This window comes from Gasterosteus aculeatus, chromosome 12, assembly GCF_964276395.1.
Source record: "Gasterosteus aculeatus chromosome 12, fGasAcu3.hap1.1, whole genome shotgun sequence".
NCBI lineage: Eukaryota > Metazoa > Chordata > Actinopteri > Perciformes > Gasterosteidae > Gasterosteus > Gasterosteus aculeatus.
In genome coordinates, this window is record NC_135700.1 from 14,249,004 (window position 1) to 14,271,006 (window position 22,003).

Here is a 22,003-nt window from a genome sequence, read left to right on the forward strand (position 1 = left end):
GAGCCAACAGGTCTGTGGACCGTTTATTTAACTTAATTTAATTTAATAATTTAATATTTCTATCTTATTATATTGTATATAATGTGTATCTTTTTATTCTATTTACTTCCCTGTACATGCTGCTGTGATACCAAAATTTCCCTCTTGAGGGATCAATAAAGTATCAATCTATCCATCTATGCTGTCAACATGGCCCTCCACTACATCCTCCAGCATCTGGACTCCCAGGAACCTACGCCAAGATCCTGTTTGTGGACTTCATCTCTGCCTTCAATACCATCATCCCGTCTCTGCTGCAGGACAAACTCTCCCAGCTGCACGTGCCCGACTCCACCTGCACAGACTTCCTGTCTGACAGGAAGCAGCACGTGAAGCTGGGGAAACATGTCTCAGCCTCTCGGACCATCAGCACCGGTTCCCCCCAAGGCTGCGTTCTTTCCCCTCTGCTCTTCTCCCTGTACACCAACAGCTGCACCTCCAGTCACCAGTCCGTCAAGCTCCTGAAGTTTGCGGATGACACCACCCTCATTGGACTGATCTCTGGTGGGGACGAGTCCGCCTACAGGTGGGAGTCTGACCATCTGGTGTCCTGGTGCAGCCAGAACAACCTGGAGCTCAACGCTCTAAAGACAGTGGAGATGGTTGTGGATTTCCAGAGGAACAGAGCCCCACCCTCCCCCATCACCCTGTGTGACTCCCCCGTCACTATTGTGGATTCCTTCCGTTTCCTGGGCTCCATCATCACCCAGGATCTCAAGTGGGAGCTGAACATCAGCTCCACCACAAAGAAGGCGCAGCAGAAGTTGTTCTTCCTGAAGCAGCTGAAGAAATTCAACCTGCCAAAGACGATGATGGTCCACTTCTGCACGGCCATCATGGAGTCCATCCTCTGCTCCTCCATCACCGTCTGGTACGCTGCAGCCACAGCCAAGGACAAGGGCAGGCTGCAGCGTGTCATCCGCTCTGCAGAGAGGGTGATCGGCTGCAATCTGCCGTCACTGCAGGACTTGTTCGTTTCCAGGTCTCTGAAGCGAGCTAAAAAGATCGTAGCCGACCCCTCTCACCCCGGACAAAAACTGTTTGTGCCCCTTACATCCGGCAGGAGGCTGAGGTCCATCAGGACTAAGACCTCCCGCCACACGAACAGTTTCTTCCCGTCGGCAGTCGGGCTCATCAACAGAGCCCGGTCCCCCACTGACTGACTATAACATTCCACCGGTCACTCCCCTTCACACTGCACATCTCACTTTAACTGTCATTTTTAGGATAGCAGAGAGCTAAAGGAGCGGCATGGAGTAGGAGGAGCCAGACTTATAAATACAATTTGCTGTGTAGAATGGAACAAGACCCCTTCCAGAAAGATAAAATGAAGAAGAAAAGGGGGTCACAGCTATTCAATCATTCAATTTAAAAAGCGTCTGTGAAAACTCTTGTTTTGCTTGTGCTAACCAATTATTGATTTGAGATGCATTCCGACATGATGTAAGACTAGCAAGGATAACCCTGGAGCTTCAAAGCTTTGCCCGTTGCCATGGTAAATTGACATGCAAATCAGTACTTTTCAATTTGTCTGTGCGGCAGGCCTTTCAGTGGGAGGTTGTGACGTCTTTGGACAGAAGTAAAGTGGACCACGGGACGGATCGTAAAGCCCCAGGCACTAGAAAGAATAGCTTCTCATCCGTATATTTACCATAGACTAATATTTACAACAGAAATAACAGATATCGGCCAACAGTGATTCTTCACGACAGTGCAGTTCGACAGCATGTTCTGTCACACATTAGTTGTGCTAATCGGATATTTACTCATTCGGTAGGTATTGTGATTTGGATTTTTGGGGGGGGGGGGTGTATGGTTTTCCCTAGAAGTGAATTATACCGGGAGGGTTCTGATACATACTTTACTCCACAGGTTCCTTCTCACTTGTTATGTAGGGTTTTATTTATTTGTCCCTCTCAGATTCCTCATCTAACCCAAGTAAATGCCAGCCACCCTAATCAAGCCTATTACCCCAAAGCCGTGCCTTACTAAATTTAGGAGGCTCCCCCCAGATAGCTAAAGCCACCGAGCGTCATGCCGAATGGCTCTGCAAAAACAGATTCATCATATTTAGACCGCCGCAGTGCTAAAGTCAAAATCTCTTTCGGAGGTGTTGAGTTATTTCCCCTGTCTCCGCCGTGGGGAGGGTGAAAAATGATGCCCGGCCTTGAAAATACTTTGGTTTGATTGTGGTGCGCAGTGGGGCTGGTTGCTGTAGCGAGGGTGCTGCTCTGGGACCAAGCAGGAGCTTACGGGGGCTCTGCTGGCAGGCTTCGAGTAGACAGGCCTCCAGGGGGGAGGGGAAGGGGCCCAGCATGAGCCCAGATCAGTCTAGTCCCGGAAAGACCCCGTCAGGGCTCCACTGGGAGAGGCAGATATCCGACGGCTACTAATAGACACACCATCCATCAGAATGATGTGCCTTTCTGCTCACTGTCACAGACGCCAGCTGATGCAATCCTCAGGGCACGCACGTCACCGAGGGAGCAGTGAACACGCTGCAAATTTGTGACTTGAGTCACTTGAGCCCCCCGGTCTCTTACTTCATTCAACCCATCGATCGCTGACATTCTTCCCACGTGTAATTACGCACAGCGTTTTTTCTTTCCCTAACTGGCAAAACCGCCCTCTCCCTCCTGTCTATTTCATCGAGATATATATATATATATATATATATATATATAAAGAAAATAACTGTGGCACCCTTAAAACCACATTAGCCTTACTTTTCTCTACACACTATGACAATTCCGCATCCCAGCTTCAAGTAATTTGTCCTAAACCCTGCTGCTCGATGTCCGCGTCTGCCTTTTTAAGGCTTTGGCTGAATATCTGCAAGAGGTCTTTTGGGGGGGATTTAGACTAAATTGGCAACGGATCAAATATTTGCAAACTTCCACAGCCATGGCTGAGTCACTTAACCAAAGACAAGTCTGTAATTGATAAAATAAAAGCTGGTTTGAATGCAGCTCAGAACCAAACCCACTGAACCCACTCCCCTGTCGGTTGCTTAGACTGTAGAGTGTGGGATTAATGGCAAACACAGCCAAAGAGAAAGGGGGTCAGAGAAGAGACCAGGAAAATAACTGAGACGGAAACAGAGGGTGTAATGCTCCTTCGACATTGACATAGACAGTGTAACAAGGGAGGGGGGTTTGGGAGGTGGGGGCCTGGGTCAGAGAAACAAAGTAGAAGTGGAGAATGCAGGGATAAGTTGCATATAGAAAATTCTAGGAGGGACTGGAAGTTCGGAAACCCCAAAAAGTGAGTGTTGGTAGTGGGGAGATGGTTGTTTACCTGGTCGTACTCCAGGGCCCCGGGGTACAGCGGCCAGCCCAGAAAAAGCTCAGCTATCACACAGCCTAGGGACCACATGTCTATGGCTTCACAAAACGGCAATCCCAAAATAATCTCTGGAGCCCTGTGGAAAAGAAAAGAAAAACACACATTAGTCCGAAGTCACAGCGATAACACGTGAAATATGTGTTAATACAGATAGTATAAAGACACTTTATGCACAAACAACAACTCAAAGTTGTGTTTTGTCTCCGTTTTAGTACTGCACGTGTGCCTTTCCGGCTTTGCAGGCTGGTGCTGATTTAATGAGAAAATATACACACACACACACACACACACATCCATTATCAGTAGCGTTGAGGAATTCCTGTTGATGGCCAGTCAGATGGGAATTTCTGGTAAATTTGTATCCGTGCCAAGTGAATTGTAAGGCAGTGCTGTGCATGAGAGAGCAGGCGGAGTGGGACAGCAGGTCAGCCAGACTTGGAATGGCTGTTTTATCGGCGCTGGGCTGAATGGAAATGAGAAACAGTCACTACTGTTTCACCTACATGCTGGCTTACTCTTACTTTGAGTAACTTCATAATAGCACCGTACCACCGTGTTACATGGGGGGCTGGTGGTGACGCAGGCCGCTGAGCACGAATAAAAGGTAACGCACGTTGACAGTTTGACAAACAGCTTGAGTCTTCCTGTGCAAGAGTGGCCTCCAAGCTCAACGCCATAATAACACACAATGGCTGTTTACCTTCAGGACCAACACCTATCTGATAATGGAGGGAAACAATACTGGGAATTGGCTCAAATAATGATGGATGTATGCCGAATAAATAAATCACTTATTTAATACCTAAAAGTCAGGGCACAATTCAATATGCTATATATAATCTTATTTCAAAATGAATTACGCCCTTAATAACTACACGAATAGCAGCATTACTCAGAACAACCCGGCCTTAAATTAGAGAACATGTGAAACATGTGTGATGGATAGAATTTCACTTCCGTTCAGCAGATTCAAAATATATCCCACCAATCATCTACCAACATGAAGGAATCCAGAGGATGGAAATAATGTAAAGCATGACATGGATGCTATTTCAACACAATTCGCTCAAGTAACTAAATTTGTACATACCACCAACCATCAATGGCAGCAGCAAATCAAAGGCGTCCTAAAGTAGTTTTCAGACCGATTCGTCACATGGTCAAGACAAATGCATGCTGCAGCTGGTGCAGTGAGCAACGCAGCAGTAGAAAACCAACCAGGCAGTAATTCCAACCATTTCAGCCTCACAGGCATGTCCTATTTATAAACATCAGAAAAAGGCCTCATAAGATTGGTCTAGTAGTTAGAGACTAGTTGTTAACTCCTGCCCCTTTAAACAGCAAATGCATAAACTTGCACCATCAATAATCAGGATTAAGGACATCAATATAGCAGCAAACAACTATTCTCTGCTGAGCAAAGACATGGTAGAGCAAAGTCTAGCTGAGCAGAGAATGAAGTCACTCCCCCGCTGAGTGTGTGGTTACCTGAGCTTCTTCTGGCTTTGTTGACATGCATGCATGCTTTGATCGTGCATGTGATCGTGCCCCACAGCTTAGCTAATGGCTGCTGCTCTGCACCTCTTTCTTTATTTCTTCATCGGATTCCAAAGACTATGCAAAGTACTTCTGGGCACACACAGGATAAAAAAAACTCCTTTGACCTGTCCCTGCTGAGTTCTAGTTTAAAGTCCAAAAGTAAAAAATAGTGACATAAAGAGAGAATCCAAACGGTAAACACCAGGTCGCCCCGTGCATGCTCCATGTCGCCATGGTTGCACGTCCTAAGTCAAAACAACTCAAGCCTTACCGGCCTTCCGTGAAACAAAATCCATTTTCTATCCTCCAGCCATCAAGTGCAAGCCGAGGGCCCACTAGAAGCTACGTGACTGCCGCGTGCGAAAGCTCCAAAAGGAAAAGGAAACACATAACGAAAAGAAGAGCAAGAACTCGTTGTTTATACAGAATAAATGTTTCCTCAACAGGCACAAACTAGTGGAATGAAAGGCGTGATAGATGTCATATTTAACAGAATAAAAAAACATTTGATGACCTCATGCCTCGTAGCACCAAATAAGCCTTCTCTCTCAAAATGTGTGATTACTATAATATTGCCATGTGACAGCTACGGGTGCATCATCACACCATCCATATATCAATCTAACGCAGTATATCCATTTAGAATGCTTTGTGTTGCAAATATAAGTTTGTTTGAAAGATGAACATTTCCTTCATCTCTTCAGTTCTGTTGATTGACACTGCGATGTTTGAAGATTGGAAATGGAAGACTGTGGGAGAGACAAGAGTTGTCAACAATATCACCGCGTTCAAAGGTTTCCACAGAGTCTCGTGTGTTATCGGTGAAAAACACGTCCACGGGCAGCAGAGGAGGGGGGAAAAGACACGTCTTCAAAGAGTCCTCTGTTCCTGCCAGCGGCATTGGCAAAACTTCACTTTCAGAGCCTCGTCCTCTCTAGCGCTGTATACCGTCGGACTGTAGAGAAGCCCATTAAGTGTGAAAACTGTTCAAATAATCGGACAAATAAATTGTTCCAACAACTACTTCTTGCATTTGTCTCAATAGATTCAGGCTCGGTACGTTACCACGTGTCAGAATTGGTTTTGGTGCGAGGCCCGATGGATAATAACCAACCCTGCATTGGACGAACGCTAATGCACAACGCTGAGCACAGCAGTAACGGCAGGCCGAGCACGGGCACACGGCAACACGGCTGCTATGATGTTCAGCACAAAGTAAAAAAAAACTCAACAGGCAAAAGCATTGATACCATTTGGTATTTTCTCCTGGCAGCCCGAAGCTTCCCCTTTGCTGCTCGGCCCAATGAAAACAAGTGTCTCCCCGGTCAACGGGTGCAGCTGTTTGCTCCTTCACCCCAAACAGCTGCTTCCCTTCCTCCAACCATTTCTTCTGGGTCTCCTCCCTCCTTGTTTGTCTGCCTCCCATCCACAAAGAGGCTGAGGCTCAAGGCAATGTTACGTTAGTAGAACCAAGATAAACACTGTGCGTGGCCACGTTCCAAAACACACACAGTGTGCGTGTGCGCTACAGTGTTGACCTCCTCAGACCTTCTTTGCCGATGTCCCGTAGCAAGGCATGGATAAACTTTCAAAACGTATTGCTTTTGCCGCTGTTATTTTTATGTCACAATTGATCCTTTTAACCATCACTCATTTTGTGTTCATAGTTTTGTGTTCAAGTTCTGCTGGGTTCAAATTGTGGCTTTTGATGCTTTGGGACAGAAATAGGCTTGTACACAAGTACACAACTTTAAGTAACATATGTCATCAAGTCACAAGCTCCACACATACAACCGTAACTCTGACAACATTTGGCTTGTCGGCTAACATTTAATACAATTAACAGTATAGTATTTTGTTTAGAGTATCTGTGTCATGTTAGGCTAATTATACCCTACCACTAAGTTTATTTTTTTCTTTAGTTTCATCTTATTTTTATCTCACCTGGGAAAAAAAAGAAAAAACAGAGCAGACTGGAGTGATAATCTTTGAAACACGGGCCGAGGCAGAGCAGAGAAATTATCCCAGTCTTGATTTCTTATTCATGGCCATTATCTCACACTCCCGAAATAGTTCTGTGATCCTTCCTGCTCCGACCTCGCAGGGAGGAAGCAAGTGTAAAGTGGCATCCTACCAGCTCAAACAGGGAACAGCAAACACGGGGGGAGGGGGTGTCATTGTCTTTGCCTGATTACTGAGGCCTTTGCATGAGCTCGTTCTGATAACTCCGCTAATTCGGGCCGTAGTGCAGTTAGCCGCCGAGACAGCGGACCCACTCATGGTGACTCCACAATGGAAGAATGGAGCTCCGCTTCACGTCTCTTCCAGGAACTGAAATTCCACAACCTCTCGGGGCATTCTGCATTATTCAGAGGAACACAGAGGCAGTGCAGCGACGGCAGAAATAGCACTTGCACTCTGATCGGCCCGGACCGAAGTTAAGATTAAGGAGACGAGGATTTAGACATGTTTTAGATATATTATCTGCTCAAAGTGCTGACATGGAGTCAGTGTTTAAATCATTATTTTTAAGTTTGGGAAAATTGAGCTTTTCTGCTTCAGTTTTTCTGATAAAATACAAGTATTTTGAATTCAACTTGCTTTCTACAATACAAGAAAAACTCTTAACCCGAGGGTGATAAAAAAATTAAAATAAACGAGTAAAACATTTGTTGTTTTGCACGACTTTATGGAAATTCATATAAATAATCTAAAAGTAGCAGGCCCAGCTCATTGAGAATGGATGTAAAAATCACCTACATATTAAGGAGCAGATTAAAAAACAAATATGCTTTTGTTTTTTATAAAAAGAAAACAAATTACCGTGATGATATCAAATCAATAATCTTGAAGATTTTTGTTTGAATAAATGTCTGTTATTTAACTGCATCAAGCACTTACATCTACGACTGAACTGGCTGTCCGGGCCAACATTCCCTGGAACACAATCAAAACATTTTCGGTCAGTAGGAAGTGAGATCCGAAAACAATTACAGTAGAGGCAAACCACAGCTTATTAAATGACTGAAATATATTTCAAGCCATGTATTTTATACAAATGCGGCAAAAGGGCAAAAGGGAGTCATCATCAATTTACAGCCTTGAGTTAATGATATTTGCATGTTGTTGCCAACTGCAAGGCCTCAGCCATGAAGGATGCTTTTTGTCAGGGTGAAGTCACACCGGTTCTACATGGACGTTACACCGCAGAGCCTTACCTTCATGAAAACACCAACCAGGGCATAAAGGCGTCCTGAAATGTCTTTTGTCTTGAATTTCTTCGGTTATGATGAAACGTTTGTCACCAACTCAATATGGGCCTTCCACAATGACAGGCATTTAATGTGTAGGATCACAGCAAACCAGCTCTGCCCTCCGTGGTATCAACATCAACTCTGAGGGATTATTCAATCAATATTTGTTCAATAACACGGTGGCAAAGGCCAACAATCAGGGACTCACCGAGATGAGTGTGTGCACACACATACACACACACGCACAATGTCATGTAACCACCCTTGTGCAGCTTTGCTGGAGGACAGCTAAATGCTTTTTCATGAAAGGAAATAATTACCATATGTGCTCGGTTAACTGCATCAATTTGTGTTACTCATCAGTAAAAGTGTTTTATATTAAAACAATGTGACCGCTGGCACCAGACCAGAGAAGTAATTTTCTGCGGCTGTAAACATGGAGCGAGGCATGACAGCATGTGATGCAGATTGGCACAGCGAGCTGGACTGGAGTCTTTAGCATGCGAGCACAAGTTTGTTGACCTTAAGGGAGTCACACAGCCAACAGGAAGAAACTAAAAGTATTTAAAAATTAATATGGAAACTGATGAGAATTAGTGGACCGATAACCAAACAGCTTGATTATAAGACAGAAGATGAGGAAAAAATTATGTTGAGATCTGACTGTGATGCATAATTTAGATTCATGCTGAGCGCGGGACACTTTTTACGGACCCGGAAACACTCATTACCCACTGAAGTACACAGTTCATAAAAGGGAAGACTGTTGTGTTCCCAAACGTTCCTACAAACACAAAACCGGTTTCAAATTAACTTTTTGGGAAAAAGTGAATCCAGTAGTCTTCAAGCAAATATTTTAATGAGAGAAAAAACAACAGCTCGTTGCTTACACACCTCAACTGGTCTAGCTTGGAAAAAATACGTTTTAACACTAATGCTGTCATCTTTGGTCAAATACAATACATTCTTAATGTGAGTAAAGATAATGACAAAAAAATAAGAAATGACTTGAGTGGACTGAGTGGACGAGTCAGATTTCCATCTAATCTGAATCGACCAGAGTGATTCACATGTTGCTTGTAGTCATTAAGTTGAACATTAGGAACAGTTTACATATTGTGGGGCCAATTGAATAACATTGGAGGCGCCTGCGACTGACTGCGAATCAGGGCGGTAAATGCTGGTAAATTGTCAAAGTGGCTGGTGCATCCGTCAAACGTATTGATTTGAAAAGCTGCTAAATCACTTTAGGCCCACAAGGTTTAAGGCCGCGCACATGGAGAAACACACGCAAGCGGATGTAAGAAAAATCAAAAGAGCTGACGTTAGCGCTGGTTGACCTTGAGTAAGTAAGGGAGAGCTCTCTAGTATTTCAGGCGGTCTCTATTTCCTTCTGCCTGCCTATGTGCTTCACCATCTATAGAAGTCAGAGCCCTCTGGCCGGCATCCCGCGAGCTATTTTAAGCAACCATTCACACTTAGCCTCAGCAACGCTGCCCCCCACATTCTGCTTTGGATACTCCCGTCTGCCAGGGGGAGGGGGGGGGGGGGGGGGCGACTACAGAAGGACGACCCTCACAAAGCCTTTTTCATCAAGACGGTTTGTCATCAAACAAATCAGAAACAAAATGAAGAAATTGGTTTTTAACATCTTATGCGGAGGTCGGTCTTTCCCGGGGATTAAATATGTGAATTAACTTTTATTATCTACCAGGTGCATTACATGATTGCACAATAAAGTATTGTTGTAACATTGTTGTAAACCATGTTTTAGAAATGTGCACCGGCGTGAACCTAGCCTGATGAAAACACTACCTAACAATACCAAACGACAGTGGCTTTAATACAATGTGCATCTTGTGTTTGTAGGATTTTGCCACATAGGTCACTCGATAATTATACAATCTTCCAAACCTGTGTATCAAAGTGCAATACCATGCAACACCTGCAAGAAAAGTGCTGCTTATCAAAGTTTAAGGTCGGCAGAACTGAACATCCTCCCCCACAAAAGTACAGCACTTCTATTTTGAGCAATCTCCTGAAATAGGTTGTAAGTACAACATGACATATTTCACAAAAACAATAAGTGGCTCATCTGGGATGAAAAGAGAATACAATGATTATGTGTAATTAACAGGTAACTTCCAACTATGGCCGGGGAACATGGTCACACAAAGTATGTCATCTCACCCGGTGGGAAAATCTACGGTAAAATTTAGACAAAAGTCAAAATCACCTTTCTGCCTCTTTTCCATCAATCGTATTTCATTCCCTCAGGGCACACTGCTTCACCGTCCGTGTGCAGGCAGTGAGAATTACTCAAATGCCATGTAAATGTCGCTCACTAAAAACAGCTAGCTGACCTGGATGTTGCTCATAAATCCGGCTCAAGTCTTCCCAGCCTTAGAAATCAAGACTTAAGACAAAAAAAAAAAAAAAAAAAGAGTATTAAAAGTCTGCCACAGAATCCACTTAAACACGCCGTCTGAGTGGATCTCAGATATTTCTGTCATGCTGTGACAAGCTGTAAGAAAACAGGGACCTGGGGACCTTGAAGCTCAGTTGTTTTTTCCACTCAGGACGGGGTCAGCACATGTTTACGCTCCATAGATAATACAAACTGCAGCCAGGTGGACAGCAAGCCCTGAAGGTTTCCAACAATCATTAAATATAGGAGCTGAATTGTGTCTCCTCCATTACACGCAGGCTAATTAAATGTCCAGGTCTAGATCTAAATGTACCCTTTTCCACAGCTTTACAACCATCGTGTGTTTCACAGCTGTAGTTAATGCGGAGTCGTCTTCCTTCTGACACGTTACCTCAAGATCATCACATCACAACTCATCGAAATTAGATAACGACCCAGTCGTGCCATGTGGGAGAGTTGGTGAGATTTGAGGAGGGGCGGATTGATCAGACATCCGTCAGTCGACAGCATCGAGCTGCTGCCGTGGACGTGGGACCGGTTATAGGATGTCCTCTGAGAGGGGGCCCACTAGCATGTGGAAAGAGAAGGGAGGCAGATATCCTCTTAAGGTCAATCCTGCCTGCTGGTACAGACGTACCATGTGGCTCCCAGTGGGAATCAGCCCACCCTTTTTAGTGTATTGTTAGAAATCTTAATGATCCGTCGGATTTCCTATTGCACCATACATATTAATTATTTAGGCAGGAATTTGGAACAGGCCGCATTTTTAAAGAATAATAATGCAACACTCATTTTACTTTGTGCACTACGGAGTATTATCTTTCTATTTCCACTGTGTTCACACACACCGGTATGCTGGCTGTATGGCTGATATTAAATGCCACGGTTCATTCCTTGTGCAGTGGAAAGGGTAAAAGTAAAACAGGTATAGCCTCATGATATTGTAGCTAGTTGGCGTTTGTGATTGGTTGAATCAATGTGTCTAATGAACAGCGTACCTCAACAACAAGGGTTAAAATCATTGGGGGATCTATGTACAAAACCTCATTCATTACTGGGCATGGAATGAGGAGACGATTAGTGCAAAATGGCTCATTTTATCATTTCTTACCATCTCAGTCTCTATGCAAAACAAGGTTAAGTACACAGCGAACAGCGAACAACAAGTGGGTCACAACTGCCTATCACTCAACAGTTGAAACCATTTAGGCCTGTTTTTCTAAATCACACCCCAGCACTATAATATAATGCTACTTGTCATACCTTTTGCACATCCTGAAATGGCAAAAACAATGTTGTTGTACCCTGAGCAATACTTTGGAATGGCATTCAGTAATTTGCCTCCTGTATTTACTCATTATAGCCGTTGTCACAAATATTGTATTGCATTCAAATATTTCCCTATCTATTCTTTCAAGGCAAAGCCGTTTTACCCACAATGCAAGTCATCGAAGAAATGTCCACAGAGTAAAAAAAGAAAAACATTTTACATAATATTTTAAATTCTTGGGCCCCCGGCAGTGGAGACATGCAAGTCTGTAATCTGCCAGTCAATACAGCAGGGTCACATTTTCTTAGAGTGTGGTATGCGGGTCCTAAACAGGCAGGATGTTGTTCAGTATGGGAAACATTTCCTTGTTTTGTCAAGAGGAAGGACATTTTGTAACGCAACTATGGCGCCTGGACCAACACAGACTGGAATTAGTTTAGTTTAGAGAAACTAAAATATATACATAGATATATATAAAGATATCTCTATCTTTTCTACTCACCTATAGTACCGAGACTGGAGGTACGTGGAGCACACTGCTTTGGACACGTGGCTGGCTGAGCCGAAGTCTATCACCTTCACCCGGTACGGTTGTCTCACTGGGTCCACCAGCATGATGTTCTCCGGCTTGAGGTCTGCATGTATCAGACCCATGCTCTTCAGCTTCTTCAGCGCCGTGGCTACCTGCTGTAGCACGGGGCGGATCACCTTCAGGGGCAGCGGGCTGAACTTATTCTGCTTGAGGAAATCGTACAGGTTCTGCTCGAGCATCTCAAACACCAGGCAGGTGTGGCTGCGGTGCTGGAAACACTCAAAGGCTCGCACCAGGTTGTGCTCGTCGGCGTTCTCCGCGCTCAGACGGGCCAGGATGCCCACTTCGATCTGACCCTGCCGCGCGTACGAAGGGTGGTTCTTCAAGATCTTCACAGCCACCACCTCGCCCGTGCCCCTCTTCCAGCACTTCACCACTTGGCCAAAGGTGCCGCGGCCCAAGAAATCCAGCACCTCATAAGTATTCTTCATGGAGCACAAGACCTCATGCTGTACCACCTGATAATCCCCGTCCCCTCCTCCCATCCCTCCTGCACCCGCTTTCGAGGGCCCCCCCGCGGCCGCGTTCCCCACATTCGTTGTTTGCATCATGGCAGGCAGCATCGTCAGTTCCTCCACAATCTGCATGGTGCTCCCTCGGTTCCCAAGCTCCTCACTCTTGCGTTTCAGCCCGCATCGCTGGGGGCCGTCGGCTGAGTTCAAACCTCCACAGTCCTCTTCTTTGTCACCCTCTTCCTCTCCCCCTCCACTCCGGCCCTCTCCCCTTCCCCCTCCTCCTGCCCCTGTTGCTCCACTGCTGCCCCCACTTGCTGTGTCTGTCTGCTGCTGCTGCTGCTGCTGCTGCTGCTGCTCCTCTTTGCCCTGCGAGTGGACGACCCCTGTGTCCTGTCGCTGCTGGGCCGCCGCCGGGCCTCGTCCTCCTCCTCCTTGGCCTCGTCCTCCTCCCCTATTACCAGTCTCTTGTCTCTGTACACCACGGACCACCACCGTCTGCACCGTGTACTGTTGTCCTCCGCGCACTTTCACGCCCGCCGCCGAGTCAGGGTTCACAAACGAGCGGGCTTGTTTGGTCGGCTGCACGATTCCAAGGGTTCTGCGGTTCAGATGAGTCGACAGGTGTGCTCTCTCATGGTACACACAGCTGCTGGGCTCCGCTTTGAGTTTCTTCACGCTGCTAAAGGCACTTGTCTGGGTTTGATAAATGTGTGGTGGGTAGACCAGGACTTGTGAGGCCATACCTGCAGAGGAAGAGAATGAAGCAACAAGTGGTTAGCTTGGATCCTTTTTAGCGTGTTGCATAAAATGGGGACATTTTGATGAACAGCATATTGTGCAGGACAAAAACCTATCGAGCTGCGACAAGAGCATGTTCCTGCCTTAATTCGCTTGCATCTCACGTTTCAGTGACAATGAGTCCCAAACAACCAACGGACTGCCCAGATCCGATTGGTTTTATTAATTACTTCCACCCGATTACGTCACAACTGTAAGTGCCCCACACCAACCTCATACATCAAATGGATCAGGGCAAGACAACATTTTGTAGTATAGTGCTTATGAACCACTTCACCCTTCTGCTCTATGCAACCTCTAGGCAACCGATAGAGCGGGAGAAACGATAAGATACAGACAAAGAAAGACAAATAAAGTCACAGAGCATCATCAGGCCCACTGGTCCAATTACCTCAGACATGATTTACTTTTCTTTCTTTTCCCGTGTTTGAGTGTGTGTGAGAGAGAGAGGAGGTGGGGGGGCATTACATCTTTGTGAATATATATTGGGAAAGTCACTTATGTGTGAGAGAAAAAGAGAGGTTAAGTTAAAAGCGTCATCTGTACTCAAGACTGGCACGTTAACTTCAGTAGACACCATACTGGAGCCTATGACCTACTTCCATCCCAGGGCAAATTCACTGGGAGACGAGCAGCTTTTCCCTAAAGGTTTCCATCAATAGTTAATTTACAGAAAGATGTTTACCTGGGAAAACACAAATTGAAATAGACAGAAGCAAATCAATGTCCCTAATGCTGTAAACAGAAGCTAGTTTTAGGAGCACTGCTTCAATTTTTTTATATTTTACTTGTATATCTCTTTAAAAAAAAAGTTTGTTCGAATCCATCTAAAGATATCTGGTTGCTAGCTCTCCCTGTGAAGTCTCCTAAAATAAATGCTTGTGGAAAAAACAAGCGTTGAGCCCATTTGACTCTATTCTGAGCAGCGAGATAAGGTCAGTCCATTCCCCGCACACATGCTACCGTTTGGTGACACCGTTTACCTTATTCTCATCCTCAAACTCTCCCAAGCTGTCGACTAAAAAAACGACAACCCTTATTGTCTAGAATGAACAACAACAGCCGACGTGCCCGATGGGGAATTTTAAATTTGCCACAGTGACACACCTGGACCATAATAGTCCTGGCTCAAGTCCAGTCTAGAAGCCCCCACAGTGACACAAAGGTTTTCATTCTACACCCACCAGATGAAAAGACTTGTGATGGTGTGAACTAGACCAGAGGTTCCCAATCCTTTGTGACAGAAGGCCCACTTCTAATTGTTAAAAAGATGCCCATTGTTTGAGAATAGTTGCCCTAGACTCCATGTTTACATATTTAACATGTAATTATCATGTTATGGCAGCAGGCTGGGGCGTTTCCATACAGGACCCCACCTCTCGCCCCAGTGTATGCTGGGATTTGCTTAATTGTTGTTGGGGCAGTTGCTACAGTACCTGCATGTATGGTGTGTGGTCTGTAATTTAAGAGCCCTGCAGTTTATATATTCGTTACAGTCGCGATGGGTGTAATTTACGGATTACATGAGTGGAATTTTCTGATAAAACGACAATTAGAGATTAGACAGGTAGCCGTGCACACAGACTTCCTCTTCCCCTGTAAGCCAGCGTGTTTCAAAGCATTCTCATTTGGACAATAAATTGCCCGACGCACCGCTCGCGTCAACGCTTCATGAATACGAGGACAGTGCACGTGCGCGGTGCATCGAGCCCGGGCCGTGAGCGCTTGGCACTCATCCACCTTTTCAATTGAATTATGTCGTTGGCATATACTGTAAAAAGAATGTAAAAAAAGAATCGACTGGGACACAGTAACATTCGCAATCATTTTTACGCAGACTTTACATTTTCTTGCCGTCCGGAACATTTTAGGACACACAAAATGCAAACTTAACCGCCTGAAAATATGCAGAGTTTGAATCTTGGAAAACTGTTCTAGAGGAGAGTGGTTTTTATACTTTCATTGTGTCGTACACTGGACACCTTCAACACCCTGCAACTACAAAACTGCCAACAGCACACAGGGAAACACCGTTTGGGTGCCTAAAATTATAACATCCGTCTGCAAAACTGCTCCAGCTGTGTGTGTGGCTCACTGATGGCGATGTCCGTTGGTGGTGAACCAGAATCTATTCACCAATGTTTCTAACCGCGAGTAGCCAGTGTGTGACGCAGCGATGGAAAGGTTATTCCTGTGGACAGAAGTGGGTTGAGTGCAGAGTTTGTACGACCAGTTAAACCTGAACATGTATGTTTGTTCTTTTTTTGTTTAAACCGCCACTGCCCTAGCTATGATAATTTCCAAGACGATTGGCAGGACTAAAACACGAGCCCATCTCTTCTCGTACTGCCCATCCATCATCTGTGATCGCTGCCCTGCTCCCAGCTGACAGCGGGTGAAGGTGGGGTGGACCCTGCACAGGCAGCCGCACAATCACAGCGCTGACACATACAGACAGAAAGCCATTCAGGTTTGCATTCACATCCACCCGCGTGTGTGTTGACAGTGGGAGGGAAGCCGGAGAAGCTAGGGGAAAAATAAAAACCCACGCCGACGGGGCGAGAGAGCACGCAAACTGCTTTACCACCGCATTAACATAACCACATAACACCGCCTTTCCCTTTCAACATTTCACTGTTAAGCAAACATGTATCTACACGCCAGGGCTGTTCCCATAGCACTGTGACACACCATTTCCATGTCAATGGAGATTATTGACAGAAGGAAGCGTTAATGAATATGAAAAATCACGGTTACTTTTGTGATGTATGGAACCTATAGAGTTACATGTGGAATAACACATTAACACTACTCTTTGGCAACGTCAATTCAAAAACGGCACATCTAATGTCCCCAGGCGGTCGAGGCCTTTACCGCTCCCATCCGCTCAGCTATACAGATGTCCAGATGTGAATTCCCTGCTTGGTGTGGTAAAAGTCAGCCATAGAACAAAACCTTCGCTTCTCCCTGGCAATGCAAATACAACCACTAAATAGGCAGGAGACGCCCGACACCAGGATGTCAAGTCGACAGCCTTTGTCCCTTCCAAAGTATGGCAGCTGCTGCTAGAATTACCAGCTGAAGAGAGATACTCCTGTAGGATCTTTTCCAGCAACCTTGAGCTGCAAAGTAATTTGCCCAAAGTTGAACTTCTGACCCTGGTCTTATCAAATTAAATTGAGAAGAAAATAAACAACAAACACCTGTCTGCGGTGCACAATTGGTAGTGATTGACAAAAGGGCCTTAAGACACAGGAATATTAATAGTGTAACTAGGTTGCGGGTGGAGGGGGTGGGGGCGGGGGGTGCAATCCGAAACTACAGCCCCGTTCACACAGGCGGATCCATCCTTTGTTCTGCAGTGGTTCCTATATCTTTGGCTAACTTGATGTCATGCGTGATGTCACAGTAACCCGAGAGTTTTAGGCTCGGTCTGGGGATGTTTTGTCAGTCCAAAAGCCCATTTGTGGAAACGACATAGCAACCTAATTCGTTATCAGTTCATTGCCATGGTATTTTGGTTCTCTATTCTCTAGTTGACAACCAGCACTAATCTTGTGTATCTACAGTTAACACAACATCCACCATTATGTTAATAACCGCAAAGGAACAGCAATCCACACAGAGAACAAACTCAATGTCACTACTCGAGATTGATACAATACAATCGTTGTTGTTTATGAAATAATCCAACGCCGTCTCCTCGGCTGCTGCTCAGACATTAGTACCCAATGCAGAATGGGCTTCTGGCTGTTGCTTTTACTTAATTGTTAAGCAGAGGTTGCTGCCTTCACTTACAGGGCCAGTCATGTGTAGATGAACTGTGATGCCTGTTAGAATAAAAGGGCCCTCTTTATTGTAAAGCATGTGACCACATGCCGTTTCCTCAGTGAACGTATGACTCTTTTCAAAGTATTCTCCCTGTATGAACACGCAATTTGCATTGCAGGTGACAGCTATACTAAAAATATAGTGTATGCTGTTTGCGTACTAACACAAGAGAACCCATTTGTATCTGTACTCATCGTGCTGATATCACGCCCATCACGGCACACTCTATATTTAAATCAAACGCAAAGCGTGTGACCATCCCCTTTTTATACGAGTTTGGAAATAAGAGATAGGCCCAGATGGCCGCCGATAAAGAAGAAAGAGGCAGCACCCCCCTAGTTAAAAGGTCATTCTTGCTTTCTGTGAGGAAAATATGAGATGATACGATGTCTATGCCAAAAGTACATCGTACACCCTCATTTCAGATGTGCAAAATATAGAAATAGAGTTTCACTTTGGGAAATGTGATGCACTTTACATTCAATGACACCTGTCTGTCACCTGTATCAAATGTATATTAAACAGATTTCACCATGTTGCACACGCTGAAATACTACAACGCCAATTTTCATAGAGCGCCTCAACGGTTCCACTAAAACAGTCGCAGAATGATCTATCTTACCTAAATATTTTTCCCTGACACGTTTTTCCCCACAAAACCATCTGCCATATTACTCAAAAACAGGGCTGTGACCACATTGCTTGAACCATTTAGGTAATTATGTTCCATGTGCTGGATGTTTACTTCTTGGGATATTGGACGTCATCCACTCATCACTTTTGTGACTTTTACACGACATCCTCTCGTCACAGGGCTCGCCCCATAAACTTTCCATTACTCTGTTGCGTTTACGCACATGTACAGATGACCTCATTTGGAAACCAGTCATTAAATTGGTCACAATGTAATAGTGATAACCAGCTTCCCCTACAAAGACTCATCACTGAGGGATGACGTCACATAACAACATGTTTTAAAGTCTTATTGACACCCTACCTCTGAACAACCAACACTATCCAGTCATACCAATTACTTTACAAGAAAACACGGTTTACACATTTATTTACTGGCCACATTGCGCGGACCGTCTTCTGGCATCATTACCACGCGCAAGCTTCGCTTTGCTTTTAAGACCTTGATAACAATAAGCTAACAAATGCTGACACTACCCGCAGACGTGTTAAAGCAAAGGGGAATCAAACAAACTCTACGTGTGGTTTCAAAAAGTAAAAGTAACTAATGACAGTTTCACTAGCGTTCATGTTTTTAGTAACTCTAATACCAGCTGATTTCTAGTCACATATACTCTCCTCGGATATGTAAATTGATACTATTTCAATGGGAGTAGTGTTTCATAGAATATAAAATAAATACAAGCAAAACAGAAGTTAACTTGATTAGGTAACAGAAAGTAAAAAAAGAGAGGAGCCTACACTATTTGGACCAAACAAAGCAGACATCTGCTGCATAGGCCCAACTTGCCTAAATATACAAACCATAGAACTATTCCATAGTTCAAGAAAAAAACAAGTTATTATAATACAAGCCGGCCATGCAGTCGTGGAAGTATATATGAACTTTTATTTCTAATGCTGTAGGCCACAGTAAGACTTTCACCATGTGTCCCCGGACCAGATCAACTCAAAAGTGATGGTTTCGTGCCGCAAACAGTTCTATAGGACACTGTCCTGCAGCTGGTGGGGTAGTTTATATGTCCACACCCTCTCAGAAGTGGACACACAGAACCACCCCCTGCATTGTGGTAAAGGACAGAGTAGATTACAGACTACACCCTCGTTACGGGTGATTACCTGGACATTCATTCCCATAGTAGTTTAGAACACCTCGTGTACGTGCAAAACTTGCACTTCCAGTATTATTATAAGTTAACGTTAGTTGGGTATCAGTTGAAAGTACTAAACGCATTGTGGCCACTATGATCCAGCATGTGTTATTCAGACGGTGTAAAAGGTCTATTGAGTTTTCGCCCGTTCTCGTCATGGTTAAGCATTAACACGATCCTGCAACGCTTTGCTGGGTCAACAGAAAGCTGCCGTTAAACGGAGAACCAGGTGACCGTTAACGCAACACTCACGAGTTGGCCGTGGTCACTCGGTCCGGTGTGACCAAATACGGTTCGTTAAGGTTCGCAGAACCGAACTACTGAAAGTGAAGTCATGTTAGTTAAGCATAGCATGCTTTAATAGAGCTAACGCAGTTAAATAAAAAAATAAAAAAATAAACGGGTCGCCGTGACAACACTGAAATAAACACAACAGGGACAAACCGCACTCGCGTTCTTAATAGCGTCATCGCTGCCGCCGTCTGGCAGGATAATACGTCAAATAAACGCACCACTGGTGTGTCTGTTAGAGAAAGTGCTGACAAAGGCAGCTGCGCTCAAGCGGAGAACGTCGAAGGGTATGAAACAGTAAACAGCAAAAGGCTCACGAGCCAAGTTCGTAGCCAAGTTATGACTTCGTATTACGTGCATTACGTCACGTTCAAACTATCGTCTGTTAAGATAAAGAAATATCCGCATTAACTGCCTTTTCAACACCACTCACCTTCACACAGAGTCACTATAAGTATAATCCCGGGCTTCTCTGGACATGTTATGGACTTATAGATCCATACCATGCACAGTCCGCCTGCATTGCTGCCATCTTGTCCTAGACGACAGGAAGGGAGAGCTCCCTCTCGGTAACGCCACCATCTCCCACATTTTAAACAACAAATAACTCTTGCATATGAGCGGCCAGAAACACCACGCCGAATCCAGGCTGTAGCTACACAGTTCAAATGTGTCTCCTTCCTCTTTGGGCGAAGTAGCCCATCTCCGAAAGAGGCTCCGTTGCCCCGTCTGGACGTGCTGCTCCGCGGGCCTGACTGCTTCTCTCGTGTCTTTTTTTTTCTCCAGCTCCGAGTTCACGCGAATGTTTGTGAACTGACGGCATTGGCCAGACCAGAGCAATCGAGCGAATACATTCACAAACGTTTGCGATTTGGATCCGATTTATTTTCAACTAAAGAATGTGAACGTTTAAAATGATGAACGAAATAATGGCGTTCGACTTGTAAATAAAACATATTAAAGTTTATAAGTCTGGGGATTTATTTCCTTTGTTTAGTTTATACTTGGCAGGCTGCTTGGAACAAACAACAATTACAGACAAACATATCCTCTATATAGCCTCCTAAATAAACAAAACCCCAAAGTTCTGGATTAGAATATTAGAAGCAGGCAATATCAAGAATAATGCATTAGCATTGAACAACAACGGGGTCAACTGAATGGGAAATTAAATCATTTATTTTACAAACTTATACATAACTGTGGTGTTGATAACTGATTGGTTAAGCTATACACAGCATATTATTTAAAAATGCATAAGCCATGTTTAATATGAGAAGAGTGAAACGATTGGGTAATATATAAGGTGTGCTAAACATTGGATCCTTTAAAATGCAATGGAAGAACCCAATGATGATAAAGACAAATACATATTTTACAACCTTATTTAGTAACGTGTTAGCATCAGAGTACTAGGAAATTGACGGTGGAGCACCAGCTGAAATCTGCTGCTCAGACAGTGAGGAGGCACCCAGCTGACACACAAAGCTGCCCATAAACCCCCTATGTCTAAGAAGAATAGCTGTGATCTAATCCACTAAAATGCAATAAAATTGTTTTTCCCGGGCCCCAACCAAATACAAACAACCCCCCAGTCCCGGTCAGCTGAAGAGGGAGTGGGAAAACCTCTTGTTTAACCTGGTGCATCATCAGTAAACACAGCTGGGTAATGGTAGAAGATAAGTAGCTCAGGGAAAGGCTGGATTACACCCACTATGTCCTTTTAGTTTATGGTGGATGCACTAGTGCTTTGGGCATCAATGGAGTCCCCATTAACAGCAAAAATCTGCTCCAACAATGCTGCATCATCCAATGATCTTGTCAGCTCTGTGTCAGTCTTTTTTTAGTTTTTAATACAAATGTGTCCACCAAACCTGTTCAAAGACGTTTGTAAAAACACATTCATTATATATATATAAAGAAAAAGACACAATCACAGCAATACAGCTGTACGAGAAATTATACACAATACTAGTTTAGTTGTTTAGAAGGAAAACACTTGTTTACTTTTGATCCGGTAAATGCTCTACGATCTTTTGCTCTGGCCTGTTTTAAATCATTGGCCTGATACACACTTCTCGTTGAAGTGTTGATCACGTGTCACCCCCTGCTGGTTAGAAAGGTTACAAGTATTATGTTGTGCAGAAGAAGACTGTATTGTATTAATGATGACATCACTTTGCCAATACTAAATTATTTATAACCTTGTAAATAAAGTGGTTTGAGGTTGACAGTAAGAACATACAATAATCATACAGTAATACAAAATGAAATATAAAAGGTCCTTATGGTTTAATGGACACTTACAGAAGCCGCC

At 44.4% G+C, this 22,003-nt stretch overlaps 1 protein-coding gene across 2 annotated transcripts in view; it reads right to left on the reverse strand.

Moving 5' to 3' along the window:
* The window catches only part of hipk3b (homeodomain interacting protein kinase 3b), a 34,997-nt gene extending 13,315 nt beyond the window's left edge, over positions 1-21,682 (reverse strand). For both annotated transcript variants that reach the window (XM_040196854.2, XM_078085015.1), the window contains exons 1-3: positions 20,120-21,682; positions 12,378-13,665; positions 3,337-3,460 (exon numbers count right to left, since the gene is read on the reverse strand). In XM_040196854.2, the coding sequence (XP_040052788.2) occupies positions 3,337-3,460; positions 12,378-13,665; positions 20,120-20,192 (1,485 nt within the window). In that variant the 5' untranslated portion in view covers positions 20,193-21,682. The remainder of the gene's footprint in view (positions 1-3,336; positions 3,461-12,377; positions 13,666-20,119) is intronic.
* Positions 21,683-22,003: the final 321 nt, after the last annotated feature.